The 17,173-nt window shown below is 38.1% G+C and overlaps 1 protein-coding gene across 1 annotated transcript in view; it reads right to left on the reverse strand.

Annotated features, from left to right (window-relative positions):
• Positions 1-373: 373 nt before the first annotated feature.
• PRSS12 (serine protease 12) overlaps positions 374-17,173 on the reverse strand; it is a 35,654-nt gene continuing 18,854 nt past the window's right edge. The window contains exons 10-14 of the mRNA XM_010172822.1: positions 14,613-14,818; positions 13,906-13,984; positions 12,124-12,246; positions 2,934-3,214; positions 374-681 (exon numbers count right to left, since the gene is read on the reverse strand). Of these exons, the coding sequence (XP_010171124.1) occupies positions 374-681; positions 2,934-3,214; positions 12,124-12,246; positions 13,906-13,984; positions 14,613-14,818 (997 nt within the window). The remainder of the gene's footprint in view (positions 682-2,933; positions 3,215-12,123; positions 12,247-13,905; positions 13,985-14,612; positions 14,819-17,173) is intronic.

Here is a 17,173-nt window from a genome sequence, read left to right on the forward strand (position 1 = left end):
GAGAAGCTCACAGTGTAAATAGCTTGAAGCTACTACAGTCTTCCTGTGGGCAGTGAATCTCCTCGTGAACTCTCCAGCTGTCCTGCTCCCATGTTACTCTAAGCTGGCTATCACTTTTCCCCATATCTTAGATACATGGTAACTTGTTCGTGCAATATATAAACTTCCTTAACACAGGGATTTTGTTTGGATAGTGATCCCTAGCTGGAAAGGTTGTGTGTATACAGCTTGGATTTAACAAAAAGAAAAACACATGAATCAGGAAAACGTGTCTGTTTCCACCCACTGTGGGCCCCAGCTGTGCACTGTCCATGCTGTTCAAGTTGACCTGCCTCAAACTTTATTAACGAAGTTTGGTTTTCATTATGGATGTTCATAGTTTGGTCACACTTTTTATCCAGGGTACAAAAGATGATACTTTTGTGTAGACACCTGGAGAATCTTTCACTCCACAGCCGTAGCCCCAGGAGGTCACACCATACACAACCCAGCTTTCCCCTGGACGTTCACACATCAGTGGTCCACCACTGTCTCCTTGACAGCTATCAACACGTTTCTGTTCCTGGATGTTCCCAGCACAGAGCATTCTTCCCGTGAATCTTCTTTTGTAACGCTCTTCACATACCCTCTTGGGAAGTAAGGGTATGGCAGCCTGTTGCAATGTTCTTGAATAAGCCCTTCCTGAAAAGAGGACCCAAATTATTGTCTCATTGTGATACGTGGTGTTGGAAAAATAAATATGATTTAATCGAATTTTTGCTGTCAGTCCTTCATACTCTTTGTCATTCAATAAAATGACTGCAAACAAGACTACATGCTGAAAAATCTACTATGCATTAACTATAATACTAAAATATTATGTAGATATTCTAAACATGGAATATAGGTGCTTTTTTAAAAATTTAAGATGTAACTTTACTTGTGGTGTTCACTGGATCTTTCCAAGGCTGGGATTTGTTTTGTTCCAAACACACTTTCTGTGTCTTCTACAAGAATATATGTCTTGATACTTAAATGGAGAAGCTATTTTTAGGAGTCTTGAGACTAAAGCTGTCGAATTAGTTCATTTCTAGGTCACCAGTTCAAATCTAGTCTAGCTCAGCCTGACAGGTGCTCCATCCTCTGTCGGCTTCCAAGTAGAGCATCCAGCCATCACACTTACACCCTGTAAGTACACGCAAGCTTGCTCATCACCTCAACTGAGGAGCTAGCGCCACTGAGCCCAAGCGTACTCTGGTAGAGACCAGCAGTATCCTTGGAGTGTAGTAAGATAAGGTCTGGCGGCCGGAAGATATCGGGCTGTACGGAAAGGTAAGACACCCCCCTCTCTCTCTGCTAGTAGCCAATAGCACTTAGCCTGTGATGTAAGCAGGTGGAAGTGACATAGTGAACCCACACTATATAGTACTGTGTCGTACAGCATTAAACGCCATTTGCAGCATCCTCATATTGGTGTCAGTGCTCATTGGCCCAGAGACGGGGTGTGTGTTTGTCTCTGTGCCTCCTCGACCGGACGGGACGTTGCGGGATAACAACTGCAACATTGGAGTCTTTTACAATCCTGGTCACTTCTATTACTGGAGTACTGATGGGATTCCTGACCAAAAGGAATCATCATTTTGTGGAGGTGACCAGAACCTCTCCTCTGGTTTTCTTTATCTGTAGTGAATCCTGCATTGTATAAGCCTATTAAATGTCAAGATTTAAATAATTTGCCTTTTTTCTATAGCTTGCACCTCTTTATCCATTGGAAACATGAAATTAAAACCAGTGTTGGGGATTTTTTTTAAGTAAAATCTTAATACTTGTAAAGTAGTTATGATTCATACAGTAAGTGTGGAATTTCAGCTGAAGTACTGCAATGATGTAATTTCTTACCATAATTAAAGCCAATTATTGCAGTGGTTAATGTTTACTTAAATAGATGTCCTAAGTTAAATACAACAGTATTGCAGAACTTTCAGTGAATTGTGTAAAAAGCTAGCCAGAGCTAGGCAATGAATTAGCAATTGTTTTTAGCAAAAAAATCCACACTACAAGTCTGTCATCTCCTTGATTGTAGAACAGTGACCCAGATTAATGCACATCAAGAGGAAGAACTGATATTTGGCCTTGCTGCCTTGTCTCCTTGCCAGTTTGAATGAATCAGTGGAACAAAGGCTCAAGTATGGTTGCTGTCTTGTACTGTATTCAGCGCCATAAGAACATGAAAGTAAAACATGGTTATTAATTTGTAAGGCATTTAAAGGACAAAGACTTTTGAAGAGGAAGAATCTCGTACTGACCTAAAAAGTGACTAGACTGTTTGTTCCAGGAGCCTGGATTATAGAGTGCATTGTGACTCTCGTAAATTTTGTCGAGATGTTGTCTTATTTAAATCTAACTGCTGATTGAAAATGTCAGTGGTAACAAGAGAGACTAAAACTGTTATTTGAAATTCTATTATGTGTATATTTGCTATCAGTTTTTCTATTGAAATAGTGTAATTTAAAGAACCTTTCTAAAATGTTCATTGTACATACCTTAAAAACCTTACATATATTAGAGCTGTTAGTTATGTTCTGAGGCAGGGGGTGATGAACTGCTGTGCAGGGTGCACCTGCCAACAAATAAGCTTTTCATTCATACTTGTCAATCTTAATGGGACCATTTTACTGACTAGTTTGGTGATTTAGAGAGACATAGTTAATCGCCACTTTTCAAACGCAAACTAAATTCCGTAAACAAAGCAGCATCATTCTTGTTTAATGATCAGGAAAGAAAATATTTACTTATATAAAATGGGAAAAAATTGTTCCATTTTGAGCATTTTCTTAAGTATTTCAATTTGGTTTGGGTTTTTGTTTTGTTTTTTTTTGTTTGTTTGTTTTGTTTATTAATAAGTAGCCTCAGGTAATGCGATTGGTGGGTGGAAATCATTAAAACATTTTTACCTGTGTCACCCCATCCAGTGATATAACAGTTGGGAGCAGTTTTCTGTGGTCTCTCTCTCCTTAATGGCAAACAAGCAGGTAAGACGTGGGCACTGAATCTGGCACACTGTTCCTCTGGCCCCTGTAGCCTCACTAATGCAATGTCGTAGTCGCTGCTGTCAGGCCTGTACTCTTTATGCATCACAATCTGTTGGACTCCAATTTCTTCCTCATATTCTTCTGGTACCAGTGTGTGATAGTCTCCAACCCGCACAGCATAGTTCCGAGTGTTGTTGCCGTACCTAAGATTGAGGTGAAAACAAATAGGGCTGGCTCATGCAAAGTCAGATCCTAAGCATGCAAACAGACTTGATCAGGGTCTTTATTGCTCATATAAATAATGATACCAAAAGGGGTCTTTTTAAAAGAGCAAAAATGGTTTCTCAGGTGTTTAGATTGACATTCAAGTGCATCCTAAAGAATATAAAAAACTTTATGCTGAAGTTTCAGCATGGACTATGTTCCTTTTTGTATATTTTCTGCCATGACTGGCACTTGTTTCAAAGGTGCGAGCAAGGTGTGCATTATAAATGTATTCAGTAAGGGTAACACAAAGTGCCAGGAATTATAATGAAAACCTGAGTACTAAGATCATTGTGATGCTCCAAATAATTACTGAAATGAAAACAAGTGTTCAAGCTTGCTTTGTAAGTTGGTTGAGAAATTCTAGAGGCTTAGATAACTTGATAGAAACCTCTTGCATTAACTGAAGTTATAATAAAGAAAACAAAGCACATGTGCATCGTAAGTGCCTATTGTCAAAGTGACAGAAGGTCTGTAAATCTTAAACTTGTTTTGCATCTAATATGACCCCAATTTCTTTCACATCATAGACAAGATGGTAAATACCTTAGAGATGATTACTGTGGCTGAAATAACAATTTTCTGTGCATGCCTTTGGAGATTTTTGGATTACAGGATACAGCCCTTCTCAGGAAAATGCAAACAAGGGAGTACTCTTGGGTACATTTATTTATTTTCAGATCTGGGTAACCTAACCCAAATATTTTTCTTTAACTTCTCTTCTTTCTCTCATAGCCTTCAACAGGAAATTTGTAATATGTGTGCAGAAAATACCCTACAGTGTTCCATCACCTTCTAACCTATACTTGTTCTTTTTATACTGTCCAGCAATATGCTGATCTCCATAGCTTACTAAAGCTTGCTTGGGGAACAGCAGGCAAACATTACAGGTTTCTTCTGAGCAATATATAGCTGTACCACTGAATATTTCTTCTAATCGTGGGTTGCATTCCTGGTTGTCGGCAAAGCGTTCTTGGTCAAATTCTGCACACCTCCTTCAGGTCTTCTATGAGCAAAATTTCACTTCTAGGCTTCTAAGAAGAGAGGATTGCAGGCTATAACCAAACATCTATTCACCTAAGGATGACCTGCTATATAGGAAAAATGAAGTAACTTGTTTACCACAAAACTTTTTCCAGGTCCTCCTCCATAGTATTCTGTGTGAAATGCTCTCTAGATATTGTATATTTTCCTTGTGGTTGGAAATCAAAGTTCTATAGCAGCTGGCAGTGAAGAGATGCAACTGATGCAGACTTTTTTAAAGTTTACAGAAGTGGTTAAAAAGTATTGATACCGTCTTTAATCTCAGAGAGAGAACTGAGAAAAAATAAATCGTATATTCTTCCAAATACATTACTTATTTCCTCTCTGAAAAATAGCTCAAGAACTTTTTTAATTTGTGGATGTTTATCTCAAAGATATTTAAGAAAAAATATCTATTTGTATGCAGCATATTATTAATCTTTCTGTTTTGACCACAAAAGTGCTAGCACTTATAACTTATCACTGAATCAATTATCATCAGGAATTTTCTATTGAGAAATGAGAGCTTGAATAGGAAAAGAACATCAGAAAAGGCAGAAGAAGCATGAATCCTGGCTCTCCAGGCATTCTGACTGCAATCCCTAGAAGTTTCTAGATTACAGGTATTTCTTTGTAAGTTTTTTCAAAAAAACAAATACTTGAATCTCTCTTTCTCTTGCAGTAGATCTCACATTCTCATTTCTAGATCATCTTGTGTATTTTTGACAGTTTTAAAAGCTCACTAAGACTTCATAGTTGATTCTTTTCTTGATAAAATAAATGACAAAGTTCCATGAAAGTAGGGTTGGCACCTGATATATTGCTTTTATTTCTGTTGTCTTTTAGAAGATTCTTCTGAGTAAGAAAGGCTGTTAGGTCTTAACTAGTTTCTGGAGTTATATAAATCCATTTGTGTTTGGCCATCTGAAGTATGCCATCAGTGACATCCCAAATTCTGCATCCCTATAGATTGTCTGTCAAATCCTTGCCGTCTGCTGCCTGCTAAGAATTTCTGCTCTGACACTGATGCATCCCAGTTGCCACACATCTTACATCAGAAAGGGTTAATCTTACCATACTTGGCCAAGACACCTCGGATACTATTATCAGTCTAACCTTCTAATATTGTTACTCCGAGCTGTGATGTGGGAGTCAGTAGAAGTATAATGTGCCACTGGCTAGAAAACAGTGGGGTTTTTTGCAGCAGTGCTGTGATCTGATCTGTGACTTTGGGTGAGTGTCTTTTCTGGTTTTGGTTCTGCCATCTATTTGGCTTTCCTTGATACAGTAAGGAGTAAGACCATATGCATCTTCAGTATGTTAAAATACTATATAGTACAGGTGCTACTTTCTTCTAGAGTTATATAAATCAGTGCTTTCTTCTAGTAGTATTTCTTCACTGCTTTCTTCTAGTAGTATTTCTGTGAAAGTGACTTTTTTATGAACAAGCTATGCATTTTTACAATAAAATGCTTGGTACATTTCAGTGCCAATTTGTACTGAATAGATTTTATGTATTTGCTCACTGTTGCTTCTGGGAATTTTTAGAAACTGTAATTCAGAGTTTAATTTAGCATGTTTACATATAGGTATAGTTGAAAGCAAATTTCCCTGGCACATGTGCAAAAATTTCCAGTAATGCTTCAGTAAAACCATAGCATTCAAAGTTAGAAACATGTTTTTATATAAATATACAAATTAGTGGGGGGGGAAGTATTTTTTATTCATCTAGTTATGGAATGTACCAGTAGGGAAATTAATCTGATTCCTTAGTTTAATGCTGTGTTCTGCAGAAAGTTGCATCTGCAGTTCAATATGTATACATATTAAGTGGTCATTTGTGTCTTCACATGGAGGCTGTATAACCTCGTAGGCAGTGTATTCTCTAGAACTACAGCTTAAAAATTGCTGAATTTGTTGCAGCAAGAGAAACTACTGAGTCAAGGGCAAGTGTTGTGATAGTTTAACTCTGCTGGCAGCCAAACAAGACACAGCCACTTGCAACCCCCTCACCTCCTTCCTTCCCCCCCGCCCCCAAGGAATCAGGGAGAGAACTGGAGGGGTAAAGCTGAGGAGACTTGTAGGTTGAGATAAGAACAATTTAAAGATTAGAGTAAAATAAAATTAAAATAATAATAATAATGAGTAATAATGATAACAACTATATTATGAGTGATGCAGAGTACAATTGCTCACCACTCACTGATAACAATCCCAGAGGAGTGAAAGGGAACCCTGAAACTGAAATTACAATCCCAGAAAATCGAGCCCCAGCGATTCCTGAGAGAATCCCCCCCCTTTCCGGTTAGCCCAGGTTAATACACTAAACATGACGTGATATATGCTGTGGAATATCTGACTGGCACATCCAACTGTCAATTCTGGGTTTTACTGACTACTGCACTTTTCTTCTCCACCCCCCCCCTTCCAGTCCTCTGCTCTTGCAAACTGCCCAAGGACAGTGTCCTTGTAGTTATCAACATTGTTCTCATAACAATCCTCACTGAAACCAAAACACAGGGCTTTCTAGCTACTAAGAAGAAAATTAACCCTATCCTAGCAAAAACCAGGACAAGTGTATTGATCACTTTGGCCATCTTTTCCGTGGAAGTACCCATAATTTTGATTGTTTGACAGAAATAATGCTACTATGGTATATAAGGCAGGTAGAATACACTGTGAAAACCAAACTGACAGACCCTGGTAGCTCATTTTATTGTATAAGCTAATCAATGCATTGGCCCTCTGTGAAACTCTTGGACCAGAGGAATAAACCACCCAGCTATAGAATGTTTTACACTCTGACAGCACAACTCCTGTGCCCTGCTCCAGGGTGGACAAGGTCAGTGTAGAGGCAGGTAGCTGAATGGTCAGGGTGCACAGTGTCAAATGGTCTTTGGCTTTTACAAAATCTATTTACAGAACAGATGTAATGCGCAGACATACAGAGTAGTAACACCGGGGGGGGTATACAGCCAACTTAGTACTTCTCTGGTGTCACTTCTTGCATGGGCAAGATTACAAACAATCTTGGCTGATGCAATAGCCAACTTTGTAAGATCCGTTTTCCCTGGAGACATTTGGAAAAGGAAGCTGATACAGAAAGTACTTTACTTACTATTGCAGTAAAATGGCTTTGTATTATTTTCATTGGAATGAACTCTAACTTACATGCAAAACCTCCACTGAAATAAATGGAAGAGTTGCTTTGTTACTGACATCTCAGATACATATTTCTGCATGATGATGTTCCACTTTAAGAATCTAAATGATACAGCAACTGAGCCAAATAAATTAATTAAAATTATGCTGTTTCCTTTGCCACTTAAGCAATATTAAGTATTTTAATAATTTTTGTTACAGTCATTGTTTATAACTGTTGATCTTGTTGCCTTTCAAAGCTATCACAAATAGGATCCTATAACCTAGAATGTATTGCTAGATATGATCTTTGTTCAAAAGTAATATCTTAACAATTTTTGGTACACATCCGAGTGTTGTATTGGAATACAAATGTACAAGGTCATTAGCATTAAATATATATTTGCCTGGCATAATCTGCCAAAAATATTTCCAAAAGATGACTGAAAATACCCTCTCATAATTTATAGCTACACTTGTGTGCTCTGTGCAGCAAATCACTTATTAGTGCTATGCTGATAGTTTCTGAATTATGAAAGCTTTTTTACCTTCAGTTACTATTTGCCCATCTAAGTTAACATTGACATACAGGTTTTGTATATATAAACAAACACAATCACAGTGCTTTGCAGATGTGCATTATTAATGGTCCAATGGAAATCTGGGTCTCAAGTACAGAAAGGTAATTTTACATGGTATAAATATTTTTTCTTTGCTTTTTTTTTTAATACTCTGCATTTTAATACTTTTTTTTTTTTAAACTCTGCATTTTAGTTTCTAGGCCTGATCCACAGCATCAGTTACAGGATTTACCATATACTCTATCCATTTAATCTTTAATGCAGTTTGAAGGGGGAAAGGGGTTGTGTGGTTTTTTCATTTTTTTTTAAAGCTCATGGAAGTCAGAGTACTGCAGAGTCACAAATGTATTAGGTGTTTACAATTTTGATGAGAAATTAACACGCTTCCTAAGCTGATTTAATAATCAAAGGAACTTAATTTTTAATTGTTTATTTTGATTCATAAGCCTAAGCATGAAGGAAAGTTGTTTATGACTAGTGATGATGAGTGCTCTCCTGTAAGCCATATATCAGATAGTACCGTAGAAAACTTGCTGCTTCTATTTAATGTTACATCCTTGATTTTGACAAACGGAACAGTGTTCCCTTTAATAGGTTCCTGCTGGTTTTCTGTTATGGATGATGGTCATTTATAGCAGAATAATGAAGAAAGGAGATCCTGGAAAGCTAATCTTAATTAAAAGTACTGATTTTAAAAGTTTAATAGAATGAGAAGTGCTGCTTTGCATGCAAATGTATGAAACTTTAATAGCCACAAGCCTTCTAGTGAGGTGCCTAATGAGCAGTCTTAGCATGGATTTACCACATCTCTGTGCACACTCACCCACATAAGGCTTTCTTAATTTTTTGTCTGTAGACACCTGTAGTAGCTGGTACTTGCCAAATGTGGAAATACTGTAAAAGAGCCTCAGTACATAAAAAATGCCAAGTAGTCTAGTTCAGGGTTGACCAGTCTTCCTCACCTAAAAGTCACCTATGAAATGTCAGAGAACCACCACACGCACATCCCATTTGAAGAGTGGAGGCAGAGAAGGAGTCTGGGAGTGCTTCATGGGTGGAAAATGATGTTGCTTTCAGGGTATTACCCCTCTGTCAGATGGCTGGGCTGGGCATCTCTTTAAGCTCTACTGCAGCCTGACAGTGTTGATCTTAGGAGCTCCTGGCAGGTTAATTTCCCAGCCAGCTGCAGGATGGATTAGTAGTGGGCTGCAGTGCTAATATCATCCTGCTGCCAGTCAGGTAATGTGCTGACATTGAAGGCACACCTGAATTCATCTCACCATTCGTGCTGAATTTGAGAAAACTGACTTTTAATTCTGGTGTCTACTTTGATTTCTGGTGTCTTACTAGGTATTTGGTTTCATTGTACCTCAGGGTCCCTAGCTCTCAAAACAAAATTACCAGGAGCATGTTAAAGTATACATGGGCATCAGGAATAATGCCTAAAGAAGCACTTAAATAAGCGTTATATTATTAGCACAGTACAGTGTTCAAGTAATGCCATATTTCCTAAAATGACATCATGGTCATTATAATTTCCTTTTTCTCTAAGCCTCATATTTCTAATTATCCAAAGTTAGTATTTTTTTATGTACAGACCTGCAAATTCCCTACAGCTGTCAGAACCACTCAGGATAAATCTTGCTAATAGTTGGGTTAGCTAATAGCTGGGTGAGTTATGAGAGGAAAAATAGCTTCGAACTATTTTTCATCTTATATTAAATTATGTGTCTATGAAATTACAGAAACCAGTAATGCTGCTGTACTACTGGCAAACAATTACTATCATCATGCATAAAATTGCATGTAATTTCTATCCATAGTACAAATATTTGTTATTTAAGCAGTGTTCTAATTTCCAGGATATGAGAAATGGTATACTGGCCTTTCTCTTGTCTGTCTGTGGAAAATATGTGAAGAAGGCGCTTGATCTATAGATAGCTCTTGGAAACCTAGCCCCTTAAAATCACTCTGAGATCATTAGGAAGTTCAGTCCAGTCTGTCCAATGTCAACTTAGAGCTAAAGGTGCCTTCTCTCTTTTACAGCAAACAGTAGTGCACCCACAGGCTGCTGGAGTTGCATGCTTAGATCTGGGCTGCACAGATTTAAATGCAGCATCTGGGGCTAAATGGTACTGGGGTCCCTGAGGCCACACGGAACAGTTTTAGGGTAGCCTGTAACAGACCACTGAGTGCCTCCAGCAGTCTGGAAGTAGCACAGTGTACAGTGCTCCAGACACGCTGCTGCTCATTCGTAACGCTGCCCCACCACGTGGGTGTTCAGCAGAGTATCCAAAATGGGCACATTCAGTAATGACTTGGGGTCCCAGCTCCAGGCCATTGGGAAGAAAAGGTAATGTGTTCTGTGGGGAGTGCTTGCTGTAAGAATGCACAGCACTGCAGCAGCGCAGTAAATACTGACTTGTTTCACTAAACTTTGTGAGAGCGTTCTAATAAGGCGAAGAGTTGGGTAACTAAGAGCTTGATTTGCACACAGAAAACATAACTGGCTTCCTGTGATCTCCCTTTTTCTTTCCTTGAAGAGGTTCTTTGAGGTAAAATAACAGAAAGGATTGTCTTGTTTTCAAGCCTTTAAATCAAAGGGCTTTCTCAAGAGCCCAAGTTGCATCCTTAGTAATCACTATAGAGATGATGAACAGGGGAATAGGAAGCCATTTTCTATCAATTTTGATGATAGAAACTGAAGTGTGTTCATAGTTCTGCAGAAACAACTGGCACATCAGTAGAATGAGGCAGAAATTTTATGGAGTTTGGCCATTTCAGCTTGAAATACTACCAAGAAAAGTCCTTCATGATTTTCATAAAACATGAAAATGAGAAGATGTGCATCTGGTGCTAAGCAAAGGTAACAGTTTCCATTTGAGTAAAAGTATATCTGACTCTTCTTTTTAGTTATTAGTGTGCAAAAAGAAAGCCTCAAAGTCAAAACATTTGCAGCCCACTTCAGCAAATTCTAGCAAATATCCTCAAAACTGCAATGCCATTCTTCTGTGCTTTTATTCTAGTCCATACTGCAACATTTTGTAAGGAATCCAATGAAATAATTGCTACCAAAAGGTTCAAATATTAGACCAACTTCCTTACTGTGTTAAGTTGGTGTTTTTATACTACAGTAACTTCATTGGCAGTGAATTCTTGATGTCCGGAGTACTGGCGAGGGGATATAATAAAAACTGAATAGCAGAATTATCAGTAAAAGAATATCTGTTTCTGCAAAAATGGGAAAAGACATTTAGAATGGCTAGATAATAGCTTAATACTGAGAACTGCAGAAGTTAGACCAAGTAGATAAAATGTGATTTACAGAGGACTGTAGGTTGCAAACCACTTGCTAAATGTATGGAAAGGAGATGAATTTGGCATGGTTTTATTAGATGCCATTGTCAGAGAATTATACCAGTATAAGCGCTTAGACAATTATTTCTTTGTTAAAGGGGAAGGGACCTTTGTTTAGATGGCTGCAAAAGACAATTCTTTATGTACTGTGAGATAATAGAGCAAGGCAGTTGCTCCAGCCTCTTTGTGAAGAATAAGCAAAACAGCTTGGTCTCCCTAGCATCCCTAGCAGACTGACTTCCCTGTTAGACTCAGCAAAATACCTAACAGTGCTTTATTCTAAAGTGGGTTTGGGGGGACTAGTTCATCTAGTCACTGCAGTGTTGCAGCAAAAATGTCTATCACTGCCAATATCTATCATTAAAAATTAATCCAAAATATTACAGTCCCAGTGTTTGATCGATTGTTCAGTTGTATTCGCTATAACCTGAACGCCATAAGCTGCAGGTTTGTTAGAACAGAAAGCTGTGTTAAAATGTCAGAAGCATTGTCTATATTTCTTCATGGAAACACTGAAGTTGTGCATCTAAATGTTGTGAATGATGACACCTAGAATAATTTCAATGTATTAGGGGTTTTTGTTTGTTTTTCTTTGGTTGGGAAGGAGGTTGGTTGGTTGGGTTTTTTTAAACCAAAGACCAACTCTTTGGAACAGTTTTCAGTGGGCTTGAACTAGAATGTGTTTGCCTATACCCAGAACAACAAAGTAGTTTGAAAATACACTTCACTATTGAAGAGAGACCTACCTTTTAAAGCAGTGTGCAGCAGTGAGGACCCAGCAGCTGCTGATCAGAGTAGCACCGCACAAGAGTCTCCCATCACCATGAGAAGATTTCAGTCGGAGCGCAACCTGCCATGGCCAGCCACCCCTACAGAGGACATGAGACACTGCATTCAGGGTACAACAATGGAAAAGGAAGGTAGCTTCTCAGTTACCTTGAATGTACATCCCATTTAGTTTCTTGGACTGACATAGCTTACAAACTATGTTATTTATTGAGTAACAGTTGAGAATACCTTTATATTCCTGCATCATTCAGAATTCCATTTAACAATGGGCAGGATGACTTTATGGATTGTTTGGGCATCTAGCACTCTTAGCACTTCCTCCCACTGTCAAATATTTTAATTTTCCCTTCTCAGATTGCATTAATTGTGCCAAAAATATATTCTGTGGGTTCCTTGCCAAATACCATCTGAGTCAATAAACCAGAAATTTCCTGTCAACTGGAGAGGGAAAAGAAGGGAATTTCTTGAAAAGCTTAACCCAGCGTCCTTTCCTGTCTGTGTTAATATCGTTGTCGATTCTGAGCTGTTTGAAAAGGGGAGCTGGCAAACCAAGAGGTCTAAAGCAACTGTAGTAATAGTTTAGCACCTTTTTTTCAGTCAGTGATCATAGTTTTGTATGGGATACATATTTGCAAGCCTATCAAGACAGGATGGATTATTTTTCACCAGTTTAATTAGATTAGCAAAATAGGGAATCAGAGAGAAGGGAAGAGGAGAGAGATGCACCTGTAAGCAAGAGCAACATCCAAGAATAAGCAACAGATGGACTTAGGTGTTTTCTGACTACTGTCAGCTTGAATAGGTGTGCTGGAGTACAAGAGCTGCCCAGGATCATCTAGTCCAGCATCTCAGAATTGCCAGTGCCAAATGTTTTAAAGTAAGGTGGAGGAATTTACTTCCCATAATAAAATAATTTAGGCATTTTTTTAGTTTTGGAAGATGGGCTCTTATGTCTTTCCAAAACAGGGTACTTCGGACAGCTCTGGATTGCCTGGTATGTATGGAAGTATCCAGTTCCTTTTCAAACTTTGTCACGTTCTTTGTCTTAATGACTTCTTGTGACAATGAGTCCTTTTCTGATATCGTTCCTTTTCTTGATTTTGAAGCATTTCTAAGTGCACTACTGGATTTCTCTCACCTTTTTGCTTCATCTAATGTCCCTGTGCTTATTTATTATATCAAGTTTCTTCTCTAACTTTAGCATTTAGTAGTAGTGGTAGTATTCAGTTAATCTGTTTATATTAACTAAATATGAACATGTCATTAAAAGCTAAGAACAAAGTGTTAACAAAAAGCCTGGTTTTAGAGCTGTGCCATCATCAAGGCTTATTTTGTGAAGGAAAATTGGGTCTTAAGCAGTGAATCATACACAGGCCTTTTTTTCAGTGTATGTAGTATTTAAAACCTTGGACTATATTCATAGCTCTCTTCATACAGCTCACATCCTGATATCAAGATATCCTTTGAAAAAAGTAAAATAGTTATTTTGAAAGCAAGAAATTTAACCCAATCAAGGACTAAACCCATAAGCATCTACAGATTTTCAGCTGTATTGATCAATGCAAGTATTTATCAATGAATACCAAATTTGTTTTGAGTATATTTCTGCTTGAATCTCATGGCAAGGGAAAAGAGAAACAACAAACCTACAGTAAAACCATAAATTAGGCAAACTGCTTATGGCAAATATATGTCTTAGAAGCTTTATATTCAAAATTACTTCTTTACCAAATATTTACCGTAAAGAATTTTTCCCACCAATTATTCGCTTTTGTCGACGATGTAGTAACCTCAATCCGCAAACAGAAGCAAGAGAATCTAAACCAGAAAGGGACATGTAGACAGCATTAAACTCAAAATGAAAAGAGACCAATCTTCAATGACACTTAACTAAAAAACACAAAGGCTGAAGTTATTCTCTGTTTCATGGTAGTTTTTAACAACCAAGTTCTCAGACGTTGAATTATTTTTTAGCTGAGATCTTTTGACTGTGATTACAGAGCAGATTACACATTTGTGCTCTGCCTGTCAAGTGCAGGGTTTCTTACAGGGTTCTTCCTTACTTCATGTAAGTGGAAGCAGAGCTGGGCATACCACATAGGTCTCAGTCCTCAGCTGAAGATATACCTTGAAAAGGTAAACCTTGAACACTTGAAAGTAGCTGTCTAGGCTCTTGCATTTTCATGTCCCTCATACAACTTCAGAAACATGACTGCTGTACACCATGGTAGGCAGATACCATCTATCATCTGAATAGTCTTTTTGACTCCTTCGCACAGCTGTCACGGCAATGAGATCACAGTGTAAGCAGAGAGGATTTCCCACCACTTTTGTTTCTATCATTCTTTTGAGACAAGTTTCCTCTGTGAGGTGGGATTGCTTACATCCATCTCTTCCTACTGTGACAGTTCCCCGTGTTGGTCTGCCACTCACAACAGGGCTTCACCTTTATTGCTGTTCCCAGGGGCCTTCTTGCTCAGGTGGTCACAGATCACCCCCGCATCCTCGCTGTGACGGCAGTTGTGCGTCCCGATGTCCTGCTTAATGCAGTCTGCCAAAGATCTCTCATTTCCTGTACATTTCACATTATCCACGTGGATCGGGCCTTTGCCCTCCCCAAAATATGCCATTGTCCTTGCTCTAGCTGGACCTCTGGAAACAGAACATTATTTTTATTATTAAACATTTTGAGGCATTATTCTACATTTTACTCAACTGAAATATTTCAGAGTGAGTAGTAAAAGACATTGAGGTTTTATTTCAGGACCTTTCACTGATTCACTTGATGACTTTTCTTATTGCCTCTGTTACTCTGGTAAATAGACAAAAAGCAAGTGTAACAAAATTGCTACAATTCATGAATGCTTAAAAAGTGCTTTTATGTATCTAGTTAGAAGGCACTATACAAAGTATTTAACATTGTAATGGCATTACAAATATCTATGAAACAAAATATGTGAAAGCTGCTTTTTCATAATCTCTTTAATCCTCCTATAAAAATCAGCATCTGTGAATGCTAAAAATAATTTGTTCTGGTCTGATTCCATCAGAAAGATGGGCCAGTTAAACACAGTATATTTGCAATGTAGTAGGAGCTATGATTTACAGATCTATTAGGTTTTAATAGTTATTAACAGATTTCCTTATCATGCCATTTTTAAAGTGCACCCCACAATTGAGTTCTAAAACTGTAATGGAACTGGAGGAAGACTGAACCCAGTTCAGTCTCAGCACCCACCTTTTTCTGGGAGGAACCCCGTACTTAGTGCTTGTGTAGCATTTTCATACACAGGCATCAAGGCTCTTCACAGAGAAGGTCAGTACGACAAGCCTATGTTTGTATAAGGGTAAGTATCAAACTCAAGTATTTAAATGCCAAACTTAGGGCAGTTTATTATGATTTGAAGTCCTGATCCTTACAGCTTGTATGTAGTGCCATGCAGCTTCAGCAGTGACTGCAGTGTCAGTTGTATGAATGATGTGAACTTTTTTCCAAAATGAGAGAATGGATGAACAAACATTAATTGTGCATTTAAGCATCTCATTTGGTAAGTTTTGTGGTAGCATATTACTTTTCATTACTTAGGATAATGCTTCTTAATACACAAATAGATGTTTGTTGTATATGGTTTAAGAGTCAGAAAGAATTATGAGTGGGAGACCACCCAACCGGCTATACAGAGAAACAGGGCAGGAAACCACAGCCACCTTCAGGCATGTCTGAACTACAAGTTTACATATCAGTTAAGAGCAATTAACTAACATTTTATTGTGATATAAGTGTATGGAATTCTAGATAACTAAAAGATTTCACTACATCATAGGTTTCCATTTTAAAGGATATATTACAATAGCATATTGTAAAGAAGAGTGCTTCTATGTGTACAAAAGGGTAACTGTGTGTACAATGAAATGCTGGAATAGAGTTAACAATGAAAATGTATTAGGCAAGAAAGTATTTCTTTCCCTTTACACCTCTTTTTATACCTCTTTTAATACCTGCAGTGTTGGGGAAGAGAGGTAAGAGTGGTGTAAAGAGTTTATATCCCTTCATACAGTAGGGATTCTCTGTTGAGGACCAATTTTGATTTGTCATACCATCTTCAAAGCTTCATCGTACTAGAAGTGTGGCTGGATCAAACTCAAAGAATCCAGCCCTCAAATGCCCATATCCATAAATTGAAACATGAAAGTAATACACACAAGCTTCCTCCTTTTTCAAACTTGCACACAGAAAGCCTTGCCTGTTTTGATTTTTTTTACCACCTACTGAAGGGCAGGTGGGCAGGTTTTCAAAGTGTGGAATGTTGGTTGGAATGCATGAATTGTCAAAAAGCCAGGAAAGAGAAACGATTGACAGAGATGATACCACAAGGTCAACTGTCCTTAGACATTTTTAATTTCCATAGATAGCGTGTATTTACCAGATAATCCAAAGCCTTAACTGACTTTGGAACCAGTATAGGACAATCACTGCCTAATGAGTTTTGCATGATTTAACTTGTCAGTCACAACCAACATGTTTCTTTTGCTCCAAATATTTTTCTTTTGTGAATGATACTCTGATTACAGATAACTACAAAGAAATGTCCAGCTCTCCGATAGCCATGGGCAGCTGATGTGTCTGTGTGTGCTATTTCAAAATAGTGAGACAGTACAGGCACTAGTTGCAAATTCTTACCGGGCTTTGGTATCTCTATGTCAAAAAACAAGGTTTCTGCTTTAAGGCATTGCTCTAAAATTCCTCAGGATACTGAAAAAACCTTTGCTGTGAATCACCACAGTATTCTTAGCCTTTCCCAGAGATGTATTTCTTGCAGTTTAGCATAGAATTGTCTCTGCAGACTCTTTCCAGCTACTTAAGAAGGGCACTGCCTCCATTGGCTTACCACAGAAAAATCTCAAAGAATACTCTGACATATATGAGGTCATGTATGTAACTATTTTAGGTGAAAGAGATGTAGAGAGACAAAGATGAGGGAGGGAACTTAGTATGCAGGGACTGTG

The sequence above is a fragment of the Antrostomus carolinensis genome, unplaced genomic scaffold (assembly GCF_000700745.2).
Source record: "Antrostomus carolinensis isolate BGI_N321 unplaced genomic scaffold, ASM70074v2 scaffold34787, whole genome shotgun sequence".
In the NCBI taxonomy this organism is placed as follows: domain Eukaryota; kingdom Metazoa; phylum Chordata; class Aves; order Caprimulgiformes; family Caprimulgidae; genus Antrostomus; species Antrostomus carolinensis.